A 14431-nucleotide genomic window follows, 5' to 3' on the forward strand; every position below is an offset into this window, starting at 1 on the left:
ATAATACATATATTGAGATCTATTTTATGTATTACAACATCTGATTTAGTAAGACATAAAATAAATTCTGCTGTATGTTCACTGATCATTGTTACTTATTTTACATTATCAATATCCTTAAAATCTCTTAAATTTTATTAAAGCTAAGGAGGTTCATAGTCAACGATTATGTTCCATGATGGGAAAACGAACATGACACTAACTCAACATTTCAACTTTTGTTTAATATTTGTGATCAAAATTTCAAACAGAATCTTCTAAAGTTAAAGTGAAATACAAATTAAAGCATGTACTCATTTAGTTCGCGGTTTGTATTACTTATAATGACTAATCTGTATTCTAGCCCTTTTGAAGAGTTGTCTATACTCTTTCGAACAACAATTTTTTGCAACAACATATTTGAATCGAAACGTTGAAACAACTGATAACTTTTGAAGACGTATTAAACAAGGGTTTATTAGATAAATAATATCGAAAATATACCATGGAAGAATATTTGACCCTAGTTCTTAAGCAAAAACACATACAAGTGAACAGACAAAAGCTTGCAAGTAAAAGCCGCTACTTTGCGTCCCTTTTTTCACACAATTTTAATGATTCTCATAATAAGGAACATGTTATTAATTATAACATTGCTCAATATACTTTACAGGTTATTTTTATGATTTATATCAACTAACGTAGAAAAATGTTTATGTATTATTGTCGTAATTATTTAATTTTTATGCTTTTAGAATTTTGTTGAATGGGTTCACAATGACACATGTGTAAATATTCATTATCAACCCATAAAAATTTCTCTGATAAAGTTTATGCAAGATAAACATTTTACAGGGTTATTGAATTTGTTACAGTTGAGCGCATTGTTTATAGTTGATGAATTAACAAATGATATTGTAAATATTATAGCTTTACAATGGTTGTCACCACAGAAAGTAATCGATATATGGTTATTAGCAAAAGAATTAAACATAAAGACATTACAAGATATTTGTATGTCTGTTTGTTTAGATAGGTTTGAGGAAATCTCTGAGGTTGAGCTTGTCAAATTAGCCGCAGATGATATTGTTCAGTTATTAAACAACGTTAATATAAGAGTTTCCTCAGAATCGTATTTACAAAATATAAGAAATAAATGGATGAAGTATCATGAGGTAAATGTTTCTATTATATTTATTTACATGTGATCCTCTACAGCATATATAAAATATTTTAACTATAGAATTCAGATATTGCGCATATCAAAGAAGGAAGGCAACTTAAGTTTATAAGGGGAACAGTTATCTATGAAACATTTGAAGATGATACAAAGGTTGGGTATTTGTGTACTTGGGACGGTAATGTTTTAAATAAATGCGAACAATTAAAAAGTATTCAACATCCACACAAATGGTTATTTGGGATGCAAGTTATTAGTAGAGGTGTGCTTCTATTAAGTTGCACATTTTATTAAGAAACACATTTCTAATCATTGAAAATATTGCTTTAGGTTTCAGTGTGTATACAGTTGGAGGAAACGTAGGTTTAGGAGGCACGCAATTTAATAATGTTATTTCACGTTTTTGTCTTCTATCTAAAAATTGGTATTATGTATCAACGTTGCCAGTTCCAAGGAGGCATATGATCGCTGTATTTCTTGGTAACAAGTTGGTCATAGTTGGTGGTGTGGGAAGGCATAGATTAAAATTGTATTCAGTCAATATTCTTGATATTCACACAGGTTAAAAATTTACATTATGAAATGTAGAAAATATTCATGAAAGTTCCAATGTTAATGCGCAAACAATTTCAGGTATTTGGAAAGAAGGCATGCACATTCCTGAGAGTTTTACCAATATTCCTCCTCATTGTGTTCTGAATGGAAAATTGTATGTGTTGAAATCATCCGTTTATATTTATTGTCCCAAAGAAGATTATTGGCAAACTCTATTGATACGCGATGATGATGTTATTGAAAGAGTAGATACATTTCTTACGTGTGATACAACGCTACTTTTTGAAAGTAAATATTGCACAAAAAGATATTGACGATATTTTTACTTTTATATTTACATTTATAATAACTTCTAATGATTTCTGTAAGGAGATGATGATTTAGACGAAATGATTATTACGAGAATCGAGATTACAAAAGACGACTCTGTTTGTGAGAGTGGAGAATGCATAAAACAATCTATAGAGCATAAGGAATTAAGGACGTATGTTGTGGATGTAGAAAGTAATTGTAGGATTGAGTTAAGATACCTGCAGTCCGCTAATATCGGTATAATGATGATAAATAATGTCAGTCAACAAAATGATAATCAATATTTGCATTTACACACGGAGGAGAGTGACGATTTCGATGAGTATATTTTTCCACAATATAGTTGTTTTAATATAATAGATCCCCGTACTTTGTACAATACCGCGTAATTAAAATCTTTTTACTTGAATACGATGTAAACGACTTTATGAAATCATAAGGGAAGTAGTGAAAGGAAAATAAAAAATCCGCAACTTTTATATTTGAATCATCTTTTTTATTTATCTGAAATTTTGTAACGGAAGCAGTCTTCAAACATGTATAACACGACAGTGCGTACGATTACATGGAATAAGGATGTACATTTCGGCAGTATTAAAATCTTTCGTACAGTCATCTAGCAAGATTGGTTATTGTTGTTTTAACGTATGAGGATGCTGGTTATCCTGCTGAGTCTGACTATTGCGAAAGTTTCCTGTTTGTAATTTAACTGCCGTTTGTGTACGATTGTGTACTTAAAATATGCAAATTCGTGTATACAGCAAAGCTCGTACTAGCGTATAGATTGCGCGTGCTATCCGTATTGCTTAACACTTTGGATTCTTCTTTCATCATATAATGACATGATTTTTTTTTGCGATATGATAAGCACACAAAAAGTAAATGATAATTTACATATAGAATAGCATGAATACAATAATTTTCCAATTTCTCTTTTATACACGAGCGTTACGTCGCCTATGACCGCGATTATTTTCAAGTCGCACATTTATATAGTTTACAGTGTTTTTTTTTCTCGTATTGTTGTCCTCCCGATAATATTCTAGAAGCTGAAAAGAGACGCATTAAAACAAACAAATAATTAAATTTCGTGAATCGACATGCTATCTTAAAATACATGAGATATGAGGATGAGGGCGAAACTTTGGATGAGGTAAGGGGAAGAATAAAAACTGTATATATACACGGATCTTATCAAACCTTGTCGTGTTGCGTTTTGACACGCGCGAAATCAACGATTTCATTATTCGTTGGTAACGTTCAGGGCGAAAGCAGCATTGGTCTCACCCTTCTTGCCGATCGCGCGAGCAACATACTGACCCACGTCGCTGGCTGTACATGCTTTGATACGCAACTCGAACGATTTGTCACCGTCTGAACTGAAGAGGTACCTGCTACTAGATTCTGGGAGCGCTTTTCCGTCTTTCAACCACGTTACTGTATCGTCAAGAATAATAATAATGTAATAAATGTAATAAACTTAATAAAATTTGATAAAACTCTGTGCTTCGAATTCTCACGATTAAAATAAACGTTTTCGCTTACCTTTCAGAGGCGCGGTTTCAGTCTTGCATACGAATGTAACCGATTCGCCTTCGCTTACCGTTGCAGATTGTGGGAATGTCGTGAAGACTGGACTCTTCGGTTCCTCATTTGGAACTGAAAGCAAAATACTTTCGTGAACCACTGTATCAGATTTCATATCGATCGGTTATCGGCGTTTACTGCAAGCTAATAAAGTAAATTTTTGAAATGAACATTAACGTACCAAGTACGTTTAATGTGCACGATGAGAAGCTCTCTCCTGCGTCATTGAATGCCTCGCAGGTATAAGTGCCAGAGTCTTCAGGGAAGATTTCGGCAATGTTCAGTTTATAGATATTAGCCTCGCTGCTGTACTGGAAGTCTTTGCTAGGTTTGATTTCCTTGTTGTTGTGAAGCCAGATCACGTCGAATTTCTTCGCGCCGATTATTCGACAACTCAAAGTCACGGCTTCGCCATCCTTTACGAACATGCTGGTTACGTGATCTACGATCTTTGGAGGCTTGTCATCGGTCTTTTTCTTCGCGGCTGCATTTCCCATGGCTGCAACGAACATGTTTATTTAATTATTCCGCCCTTTTTCCGTAGTACGATTTCTCTTTTCACGAGTTATCCTGATTACTGTACTTACGTTTCACGGTCAATTTGCAGGAGGTAGTTACGGTGCCGATGCTGTTGCTTGCTTGGCAAGTATATTCACCCTCGTCCTCAGGGAATACCTCATTGATAACGAGAGTCGCGACTCCGCCTTTGTACTTCAAGCTCATAATTTCCGACGAACTCAGCGTCTAATGGAGGAGAAAGCTTATTAATTTTTATTCTTATAACAAAATAGAATTGTATTACAAAGTTCGATAGAATTCACATTTATTACTACAAAGTGTTATAGAAGTACTGAATTTTATGAAATTTAAATATCAAAATTCGAGGATTGCGATAAGTTCTTCAGCTTTTTTTTTATATATGTATACATGTAAGCACTTGCCTTGCCATTCTTGGACCAGGTGACTTGTGGCTCTGGATCACCGTCAACGTTTACGTTAAGTTCCAGCTGTTCTCCATCATTGATAGTAAGATCGCTCAATTTTTTCGTGAATTGCGGTGCTCTCATCGAGTCATCCGGAGGATCTTTAAAGACGATATTTAAACAAAACCAGTTATTAGATAATTCACTTAATCATACAGTTTTTCAGGTGGAAATAACATATTTGACGTACAGATTAATTCCTTTGTCGTGCTTCTAGAACGAGATGGACTACCGGTGCTATCGAGTCCGTATTTCTTGGTATTTCGCTTCTCTGTGCTGGAGTCTGTAGCCTAGAGAAATTGTATGTATCAAATACTTATTTTTCTTATCTATTACCAGTTTATCTATATCTCTTTCTTTTTTTATCAAATATTTAGTTTCTCTGCTCCTCTTACTTTATAGGAAGATGAACTCGAGGAATTGTATTTATTGGTGGTGGAGCTACTGTAATTATGACCCTGTGTGGTAGTGGAACTGTATCCACTGTATCCACCGGCTTTGTGTACCGTTATGATCGGAGGTGGTGCTGGTTTCAGCGGCTGCTCGATGAATTTTCGATCTACGAAATAATATTTCAGTTTCATACGTTGCTGTTAGATTATATTTTCTTTAGCAAACGGAAAAAAGATACGAGAAGTGCGACCGTAAAGCCGAACGCCAGGAGCAATAAAGCAGTATCAAAGTCACTTGCATGAAAAATTAAACAAGATCGCTGATAATGGCAGTTTAATGGGAGCTGGGGAAATGCAATATAGTTTAGGAATAGCTAACTAGGGGCAAGATAATAAATTTTGTTATTATTTACAAATTATGGGTCACCAAAAGGTTGTTCAATCATGTTTTTCTTACAAAGATGTCTCCCAATTTGGCAACGGATAGATAAGAAAAATTATATATCCGATTGACAAGAGTTCAGGTCAATTGATATATATAAAAAATCTGTCTCTTTCGCATCACGTATTGGATCTCATAAGTTAAAGATCTCTCTTCATTTTTTCAAAAATTGCAAATTTGTCCAACGCTCGACAATTTCCTTACTCGTTCAGATATAGAAATTTCCATGCATAGTACGATAGACATACGCTCCTACTTTTTGACAATATATATATTTTTGTATATTAACCGTATAAGATAATCACTGTCAACGAGAGGATATCGATTTTGTCGCAGACTGACAGAGACCCTAAGGGGAAATCCGCAAAAACCGGAGGGGTAAAGTAGACTCAAAATTTTTTGCTACGCTTTTCGATATTTACATATTAACTATAATAAGCAATAAATTGATTTACTTGCAGCACTTGTTAAAAAAAAAATTCCTAGAAACATTTCTACTTTTCAAGATATTACAATGACATTAAAGGAATAATGTTGTACAGGGATAAATTGCGTTTTACAATTAATGTACGATCAAGCGGGATTGCAAGCAAGAAGGGGCTATAGTCCAAAAATTGTACCTCCGGAATGTAGGAGGTCGTGCGCTAATTTCAGTTGCTCCTCTGTTTCTCCAGTGCCTACAAACAAATATTTCATCAGTGTTTTACTATAAGTACTAATAAAAGTGTAAGTAGAAATAAGATAATATAGGTATACATTTTGCATCAAGTGAAAAAGAAGCATCTTTTTTAACACGTGTCACCAAGAAAGAAACTTTCAATTCATAGTCGATAGTCGTCATACGATGAATGCATAAAAATATTTTGTGGAATATAATGGTACAAAATTAATTATGCAGTTTGGTTCTTTCATCCTAGGTTCCTAAATGTTTTAATTACTCTCATTGATATAAAATATTGTATCAAGACAAAGTTCTGTTGGCTCTGGACAACAAATATTGTGATTCACGATTTTTCCTTAGACATCGTTTCTTTTTCAAGATTTCAAGCTCATCGTTATCCTTTGAAGATCGCAACTAAGATATTAACGAATCACACTGTACATTTCACTGTATATTTCCGCGTGAATGGAAAGTTATTGGAAATCAGTTCTACGGTGAACGTGTTAAATTACCTTCAACGATGACTACGCAGCTGGTTTCGTCTTTTCCATGTTTGTTCGTCGCGATACAACGATATTTGCCGCTATCTTCCGGTTTGCAGTCGATGATTTCCATCGTGACGACACCGTCCGAGTTCGTCATCGCGTAGTGATGCTTGGAGAGCTCCTCCCTGTCTTTGTACCATTTCACCGTCGGTGGTGGATTGCCAGCGAGACAGCAAAGGAGTTTGCACGTTTGTCTGACTTGAATGACACGTGGTCGAAGGAGGAAGGTGAAGCTTGGCGCCGATTCGATCGTCTCCAACCATACATTATAACCGAGCGGTTCCCTCCTTCGGACTGGATGCAGTTCTGGTCTGTATTTTGGAATCTCCTTAGGTAGCGCTGAAAATAAAAAACGATGACTCTTTTAGTGTAATTAATCTGACTAAAGAGAAGGAGAATAGAAACTCGAAGGGATATTTGTTGTTAAGTAAAGATTTCTATTAGTAAAGCGATATCAAGTTGCTCGAATTCGGACAATTTGACCAGTCTGAAGGAGACTTAAGGTTCCATACGTACGTTGCACGTTCAGGAAAACGACCTCTTCTCTGTAGCCGTAATGATTCTCTGCCCTGATCACGTACTCTCCTCTGTCCTCGAGTTTCACTCTGTTGATGATGAACGTGTAATCATCGCCGTGATATCGTTTCATGAATTTCACGGATTGTCTGAGTTCCTGATTGTTGTGGAACCACGTGAGAGTGGGAGAGGCGATCGCGATTACGCGACACGTGAACTTCACGCTTTGTCCTTCGTAGGCAAACGCACTCGTCGGTTTAATGACGAATCTAGGTGCCGCTTGTCGTCGATCTGTATAGAAATTTAAAATGTTACTTGCGCAAATGAAATCTTATTTTCCTGAAAATAAAATGAATCGAAAATTTCGGAAGCTAAGGAACATCATCCCTTACCGAACGAGGAATCGTAGATCTTGTACTTTTCGATCAACAATTTTCTGAGCGAAGAATATTCGGCTAGCCGACCAATAGGAAGAACGTATTTGTCCCAGTTCTCGTATTTGGCTCGCAGTCTGTCTCTGAAGTTCAGGTATCGACTGGTTGCAATTGGTGTTGTACGATTGCTGTGATCACCGGTTAACCATGGATGAAGGAGACATTCATGGGCGGTCATACGTTTCCTAAATGCAAGCAACATCTCATTAATGTGTAACTCTATATCTACAATGTACGCATTGAATTGTTGTTGAACGAGCCAATATTATCAACACATTTTAAGCGACAACGTACTCTTTGTTCTTGACGAGCAACCGCCTAATGAAGTCCTTGCCTTCTTCGGAGACGTCGCGGAACGCTTCCTCGTCAAAGTCCCAGTCGCAGGCCTTGACGTTCTTCAGAGTTTCGATGTCGTTGTCTCCGGCAAACGGCGAAAGGCCGCTCAATCTGTACAATTAGTTTTAATTAGATCAACCAGTTAACTAAATGATTTGTTAGCAGTAGTTAATAGTAGTAACCAGTTATGTAGATGCTAGTAATTTTCGTTTTTCAAAATGACTTATTTTAAATTGAACGAAGAAAAACAAAGACCGCGCAAAGAGAACAGCGTAACTTGGGTTTTCTTTGAATCATTAGTTTTCCTGATTATCTTTGCAGGTTAATCGAAGGGGTTCGTAGGCATATTCGACTCAAATAAACGAAGCTTACAAAACATAGGCCAGAACACCGCAAGCCCACATGTCCGTGTAGAAACCAACAGGTTCGCGTTCGACGATTTCAGGCGCAGCAAATTCTGCCGTGCCGGTACTGATCTTCACCACTTCGTTAGGATCGAGCTTCGTAGCTAAACCAAAATCGATCAGTTTGACGTTGGTGCTGTTGCGTGTCTGGCACATGATGTTCTCAGGTTTGATGTCTGAAAAAGAGAAACAATAGATTTAATTAATTTTCTTCTTCTCCCTTTTCCTTATTTCTAATGTAAGTAGAGTCGAATCGATTGGTGGACCGACAGCTCATGCGATCGAAGTTCAATGTGATCTTCTCTATTGCTAATGATTTTTCTTCAATTCGTTCGTATAATTACCTAGATGTATAATATTCTTCTCGTGCATATGTTTCACGGCTTCGCAGATCTGTCTCATATAATTGATAACTTCAGCCTCGGACATAGTGTAACCTTCCGCTGTGATTCTCTCGAAGAGTTCACCACCGGACAAGCTGAACGAAGGAAATGAGATTAGAAATTGAAGCAAAAACAGCTAAGCATGAACAGCTAGGCCTGAGTTATGATCGTAACAAGATATGCAGGTGTACTTACAACTCGAAGATCAAGACCATCTCGTCATCGTCCTCGAACGCGTCATGAAGATTGATCAACTTGGGATGATGCAGTTGATTCATTATATCGATTTCCTTCCTGATAAGTTCCTTTTCCATCGCATGAGACACAGGGATAAACTTAGCCGCGAATATGTTTCCAGTAGCTCTCTCGCGACAACGATGGACCACACCAAACGCGCCAGTTCCAATCTCTTCAAGAATATCGTATCTGTCATACACCGAGATGTGTTTAATTTCAACCGGCTGTGGAACATATTTGCTATAGATATCGAACACGAATTGATCGTAATCTCGTGGCTTCTCGTCGCTTCGTCCGCGGATTTTCTTGCCTGTCTCGTCCACCTTATATTCTTTCTGTTTGAATTCCCTCTTGATCGTTCCCTTTGTCGTGATCAACGGCGTGACTTCACTCGGGTCAGATCTTCCGTAGATGTTCTCAGCGCAAATTCGGAAGTCGTATTGATGTCCAGGACTGAGACCAGTAACCGCCATAGAGCAGAATCTGGTGTTGCCGACTCTGATCCAGCTGGTCATCGGATGTTCGCGTTTTTCGACAAGGTAATTAGTGATGTTGCTACCACCGTCCCAAACTGGTGGTTTCCAGGTTAGAGCTAACGAGTCGTGACCAATATTGTCCACCTGTGGGAATCTCGGCGGATCCGGTCTGTCGCTGATTTGGATCTTGATGATCGCTGTGTCTTGACCCATGTCGTTCTCAGCAGTGATTCGATAAGGTCCTGAATCGATACGGCTACCGTCTATGATGGTAAGAACAGCGTGTCTTTCCTTCACCTCCACGGTGTAGTGTCCGCCAGATTCGATCGTCTCTCCTTCTCTGACCCAGGTGATCTTTGGTTTCGGATATCCGGTGAATGGAATCTTGATAACCACGTTGACACCTTTGTCGAAGAATGCAGTGTCTCTGAACCTTGGCGGTACATTCAATTTCGGTGGTGTCTTGATCAGAAGTTCGCCCTTAGTCGATTTGACGCCGCATTTGTTCACAGCACGACAGACGTATTCATCCGCGTCCTCTCCAAACACATCGTGGATGATCAGGTTGTGCGTGTCGTCCTCCGAATATATGTTGTACCGAGATCCACTGACGATCTCGCGAGCTCCCTTGAACCACGTGATCGTGGGTTTCGGGATACCAATGATCTTGCAGTGGAAGTGAGCATTGTGATTCTGCACGCAGCTGACCTTGTGCAAAGGTAGAATCACTTCCGGAGCTTTGGCTGCCTGAGGATCGGTGATCTTTACGGAAGTCGAGGCCTTCGATTCTGGTCCGATGCCAGCAGCGTTTTGAGCGAACACACGGAACTCGTACTGCCTTCCTTCGATCAGGTTGCTGATGTTGATTTGAGTGGGTAGACAAATAACGACGTTCACGCGCTGCCAGGCTTGGCTGCCGACTTCGCGCTTGTCGATCCAGTAGCCTTGTATCTTCGAGCCACCGTCCGATTCTGGTTTCTCCCACGAGAGATTTACGAAGTCTCCGCCAACCTCGGTGACCTTTGGCGTTCCTGGAGGGCCAGGAGGATCGAACGGTGCCTTGGCCTTGATAGGATTGGTTCCCTCTAGCGGAGGTCCCATTCCGTTGTCGTTTACGGCCATCACGCGGAACAGATACTCTTGTCCTTCGGTCAGACCCTGTACCATGAAGGAACAATCCTTGCAGAAGGAGGAAACGATGATCCAGTGAGTGTGACTGACGTCGCGTCGTTCGACGACGTAGTGAGTGACGCGAAGGCCACCGTCGTACTTAGGAGGTCGCCAGGTCAGAGTGCAAGTGTGTTTATCGATATCTGTGACGTCGAGAGGTTCAGTCGGTGGTCCAGGTAGTCCAGTGATGTACACGTTGAACGAACCACTGACGCTACCGCTGTCGTTCGAGATCGAAAGATCGTATACTCCAGCATCGTCTTTCTGAATGTCCTTGATGAAGATGATGAGGTACTCGTCGAACACGGTGTACTTGATGTGACTCGTTTCCACCACCTTGCGACCGTCTTTCTTCAGAGTAATGTCCATCGGTTGATCGCCACTGTAGTAGATCTTGATCTTCGTGTTGTCGTTTTCAGCCAGGTACAGGACATCCGGCATGCGCTCGATACGAGGCGGAGAACCGATCTTTAATCGACCTGTAGTCGTAGCCAGACCGAGTGGGTTTGAGATCTGACAGCTGTAGTCGCCGTCGTCTGCGTCCGTGACTTCGGATATGACGAGCCTGTAGATTCCGTCGAACGCCTCCGTGCGGAAACGACCGCCGACCGTGATCTCTCTGCCATTCTTCAGCCACCTAGAATTCGTAAAATCCAATTAGATGCAGCGTTCGATACGAGACGAAAAATAGCGCGTCGAATTGAAAAGTAGAAAACGCTTCGAAGAAACAAACCTTGCGGTCGGTTGTGGTTTTCCCGTGGCCTCGCATTCGAGGACCAGAGTTTTGCCGAGCGGTACGTTCGTGCTGATTGGCAGAGTTCTGATGAATTCTGGCTTCTCGCCACCTTCCACCTCGCAGATCTTGACGGGCGTGGTGCAGGAACTTGGTTCGGATCTTCCCGCAGCGTTCACCGCGAAGATTCGGAATTCGTAATCTCCCCGTTCGATCAGATGTAGAACAGTGTACTCTGTGTCGGTGACGTTGTATTCGTTGCATTTTGCCCAAAGCGCGCTTCCGACTTCGCGTTTCTCGATCACGTAACCGGTGATGCGGCTGCCTCCGTCGGAAATCGGAGCTTCCCACTTGAGATCGACGTAGTTCTTGCCAACCTTCACGACCTGTGGCGTGCCTGGCGGTGAAGGCACGTTGAATTTGCTCTTCAGTTTGAACGGTGCCGATGGCGCGCTAGGTTTGCTGAAACCAGCTGCGTTCTTCGCGCGTATTCTAAACTCGTATTCGTGTCCGCTCAGTAAATTGTAACAAATGTAGGTGGTGTCTTTGACCAGGTAGTCGTTCGCCACTCTCCATGTGGCATCGTCCGCAGGATCGCGGAATTCGATCTTGTAACCCTAAAGAGAAAAAAAGCAATCGATTGATTTTTGTTTCTTTTCGAATATAGAGCGGAATCTCGATCATTCAGCTTCATTGCAACCGAGGCAATTCAGATCTATCGAGATCCACAACTGCTCCGAATGTTTTAGAAAGCGACAAATTAACCGGAGAAACTGTTTCAATTCTTCCTACTGTCTTTCGTCAGCTTTTACCGTGTGATTTATTCATCATAGTTCATTTCCATCTTGAAACATTTACAAGTAATGATATTATTAATATACATACCTGAATACGAGATCCACCATCGGATATTGGACGGGTCCATACAACGGTCGCGTTCGACGTATCCCAATCAATAACACGTGGTTGTCCAGGAGGTTCGGGCACCGTGAATGGGAATTTCGCGGTAATCGGTTCATCGGCTTGCAATGGTTCTGATATTCCGTACTGGTTCTCCGCACGGACACGGAAGTTGTACGTACGGTTGGGTTCAAGACCGATTACGTCGTAATGAGTGTTTCTTACGAAACTGCTGAGTTTCACCCAATACTGAAATCGTTCAACATGGCATTTTAGAATTAATCAGAGGAAAAGAAGGAAATAATTCGATGTATGATCTAATAGTTACGTAGTTGTATAGATAAAATTTCATTTTTAGAGAAAAAGAAGAAGAAAAGAAGAAAGAGAAGCTACTTACGCCAGCCGGATCCAGTTTTTCAACGACGTAATTTGTAACGGGTGAGCCGCCATCGTCGAACGGAGGTTTCCAAGACAACGTACAAGTTTCAGGAGTGATATCAGAAATATCAAGTGGTCCTTGCGGTGGAGATGGTTTATCTACGAATATGATCAGTCATCAAGTACTTTGTAATTCTAAAGTTTCTTTTAGCATAATTAAACAATTATAACTGCTTAAAAGAATTATAGTCGCAGACGTAATAATACCGTACGTAGTGACGGTAGCTTAATTATTTTGAACAAGGTGTTTGCGTGAAAATAAAAGAAACTTTCAGGCTAGTGCTTACCCACAACGAGAACCTTGCACGAAGCAGAATCAGTGCCAACAGTGTTCGTAAGGTAGATTGTGTACGTTCCAGTATCGGATCTCTTGGCTTTCTTGTTAATGAATTGCGAGGCGACATCCGTCGTATCGAATTTGATTCTTTCGCCCGTAAGGACTTCCTCGCCGTTGATGGACCAGCTTGGTCTTGGTTTTGGATTCGCTGTGTAAGGAACGGTTATCGTGAACGGTTCTCCGGCAATCACCGTCATGTCACGGATGCTGAGGTCGGACGTGATCTTTGGTGGGACTGAAATAAATTCGAGTAAAATCGTAATCACAACAGTTTGATATCAGTTAGAGCATTTTTCATTTTTAATAGCGAGATTATGAATTTTTAACTCAACGTATTCTTAAGTAAAATTACTCATATATAATTAAAATATGCCTAAGAGCAACTGTTTTGAATACTTACATGGTGGTGCACTGGCTCTAATCACGTCAGAGTTGGAACTCCATGGTCCTCGTCCAGCAGCATTCTCTGCCGCGACGCGGAATTCGTAATCGTGATTTTCTATCAGACCAGTTACTCTATAAAATTTCAAACGGTTTAGGTTTTTCAATTTGTTCCTCATAATCGAGTATAATTTCAATCGTTCGAAGACACGAAGCAAGCTTTACCTATAGGTAGTCTCATGAACGAGAGATGGTGTGGCTTTCGTCCATTTGTCTTCGCTCAACAGACGTTTTTCGATGATATAACCAAGGATAGGCGAACCTCCATCGTGGCGAGGTTTGGTCCAAGTAATAGTAATGCTATCTTCTGTCGTTTCAACGCCTTTCGGAGTTCCAGGTGCTCCAGGTGGATCGAATGGATGCCTGGCCTTGATCGGATCCATCGTGGTTACAGGATCCGAAGTACCGTATTGATTTTCAGCCATCACGCGGAATTCGTACATGTTTCCGACTGTTAGATTCCTTACTCGACAGAACGGTGTCGTCACATAGCTGCTCACCTGTTGTAGCAAAATAAGAAAGTTAACAAAGAAGGACCTCGAAGAATTTTTTTCAAGGAACCGCATTAGGCGCCTCATGAGTCAGTTGATTCTAATAATTTTCATTTTAATAAATGGTAAATATTTTTGAATCATAAGTAGACAGATGCAGAAAAGCCGATACCAAAGAGTCTCTTGCGATTTCTTTCGAAAGAAATCCTATAGTATAGCTGAAAAGCTCTGCTATAGACTACAAACCTTGGACCACGTGCCCCTCGCTTCTCGTCTTTCAACGACGTAGTTGGTGATATCGGCGCCTCCATTGTCTTTCGGTGGGTTCCAGAACAGCGTGAGAGCATCTCCGCCAAATTCATCAGCGTGAAGATTCACGGGTGGATTTGGACGGTCCAGAACCTTAACGTTGACAGTGGCGGTGTCGAAGCCGGAAGAGTTGCGTAACTGTAGACGGTACTGTCCACCGTCCGAACGTTTCGCATTCTTTACCACAAGA

The 14431-nt window shown here is 40.3% G+C and overlaps 2 protein-coding genes across 18 annotated transcripts in view; one reads left to right on the forward strand and one right to left on the reverse strand.

Moving 5' to 3' along the window:
- Positions 1-50: 50 nt before the first annotated feature.
- Positions 51-2513, forward strand: LOC122572967. 3 transcript variants are annotated; one of them, XM_043738767.1, is made up of 7 exons: positions 51-652; positions 735-767; positions 855-1154; positions 1223-1421; positions 1490-1720; positions 1793-2002; positions 2084-2513. In XM_043738767.1, the coding sequence occupies exons 1-7, from the start codon at positions 485-487 to the stop codon at positions 2413-2415; spliced, it is 1473 nt and encodes a 490-aa protein (XP_043594702.1). In that variant the 5' UTR covers positions 51-484; the 3' UTR covers positions 2416-2513. The 3 variants fall into 3 exon arrangements, with proteins under 3 accessions (XP_043594702.1, XP_043594695.1, XP_043594685.1); XM_043738760.1 differs by having other exon boundaries at positions 51-268; positions 344-652; positions 735-1154; XM_043738750.1 differs by having other exon boundaries at positions 735-1154.
- Positions 2501-14431, reverse strand: part of LOC122572843 (twitchin) — a 79035-nt gene continuing 67104 nt past the window's right edge. For all 15 annotated transcript variants that reach the window (XM_043738394.1, XM_043738391.1, XM_043738467.1 and 12 more), the window contains 23 exons: positions 14179-14431; positions 13607-13941; positions 13401-13516; positions 12951-13235; positions 12623-12762; positions 12211-12474; positions 11326-11942; positions 8905-11229; positions 8671-8804; positions 8295-8502; positions 7881-8033; positions 7545-7771; positions 7153-7443; positions 6604-6975; positions 6051-6107; positions 4992-5155; positions 4787-4886; positions 4555-4697; positions 4201-4357; positions 3795-4112; positions 3572-3685; positions 3227-3463; positions 2501-3075 (listed from right to left, as the gene is read on the reverse strand). In XM_043738394.1, the coding sequence (XP_043594329.1) occupies positions 3270-3463; positions 3572-3685; positions 3795-4112; positions 4201-4357; positions 4555-4697; positions 4787-4886; positions 4992-5155; positions 6051-6107; positions 6604-6975; positions 7153-7443; positions 7545-7771; positions 7881-8033; positions 8295-8502; positions 8671-8804; positions 8905-11229; positions 11326-11942; positions 12211-12474; positions 12623-12762; positions 12951-13235; positions 13401-13516; positions 13607-13941; positions 14179-14431 (6967 nt within the window). In that variant the 3' untranslated portion in view covers positions 2501-3075; positions 3227-3269. The remainder of the gene's footprint in view (positions 3076-3226; positions 3464-3571; positions 3686-3794; positions 4113-4200; positions 4358-4554; positions 4698-4786; positions 4887-4991; positions 5156-6050; positions 6108-6603; positions 6976-7152; positions 7444-7544; positions 7772-7880; positions 8034-8294; positions 8503-8670; positions 8805-8904; positions 11230-11325; positions 11943-12210; positions 12475-12622; positions 12763-12950; positions 13236-13400; positions 13517-13606; positions 13942-14178) is intronic.

This window comes from Bombus pyrosoma, linkage group LG2, assembly GCF_014825855.1.
Source record: "Bombus pyrosoma isolate SC7728 linkage group LG2, ASM1482585v1, whole genome shotgun sequence".
Lineage (NCBI taxonomy): Eukaryota > Metazoa > Arthropoda > Insecta > Hymenoptera > Apidae > Bombus > Bombus pyrosoma.

Excerpts from the sequence above, each read along its gene's own strand:
- LOC122572967 (XM_043738750.1), top strand. The coding sequence starts at position 485 with ATGGAAGAATATTTGACCCTAGTTCTTAAGCAAAAACACATACAAGTG. Across the intron at positions 1,721-1,792 it reads TATTCTTGATATTCACACAG|GTATTTGGAAAGAAGGCATG; the intron begins GTTAAAAATTTA and ends AAACAATTTCAG. Across the intron at positions 2,003-2,083 it reads TACAACGCTACTTTTTGAAA|GAGATGATGATTTAGACGAA; the intron begins GTAAATATTGCA and ends GATTTCTGTAAG.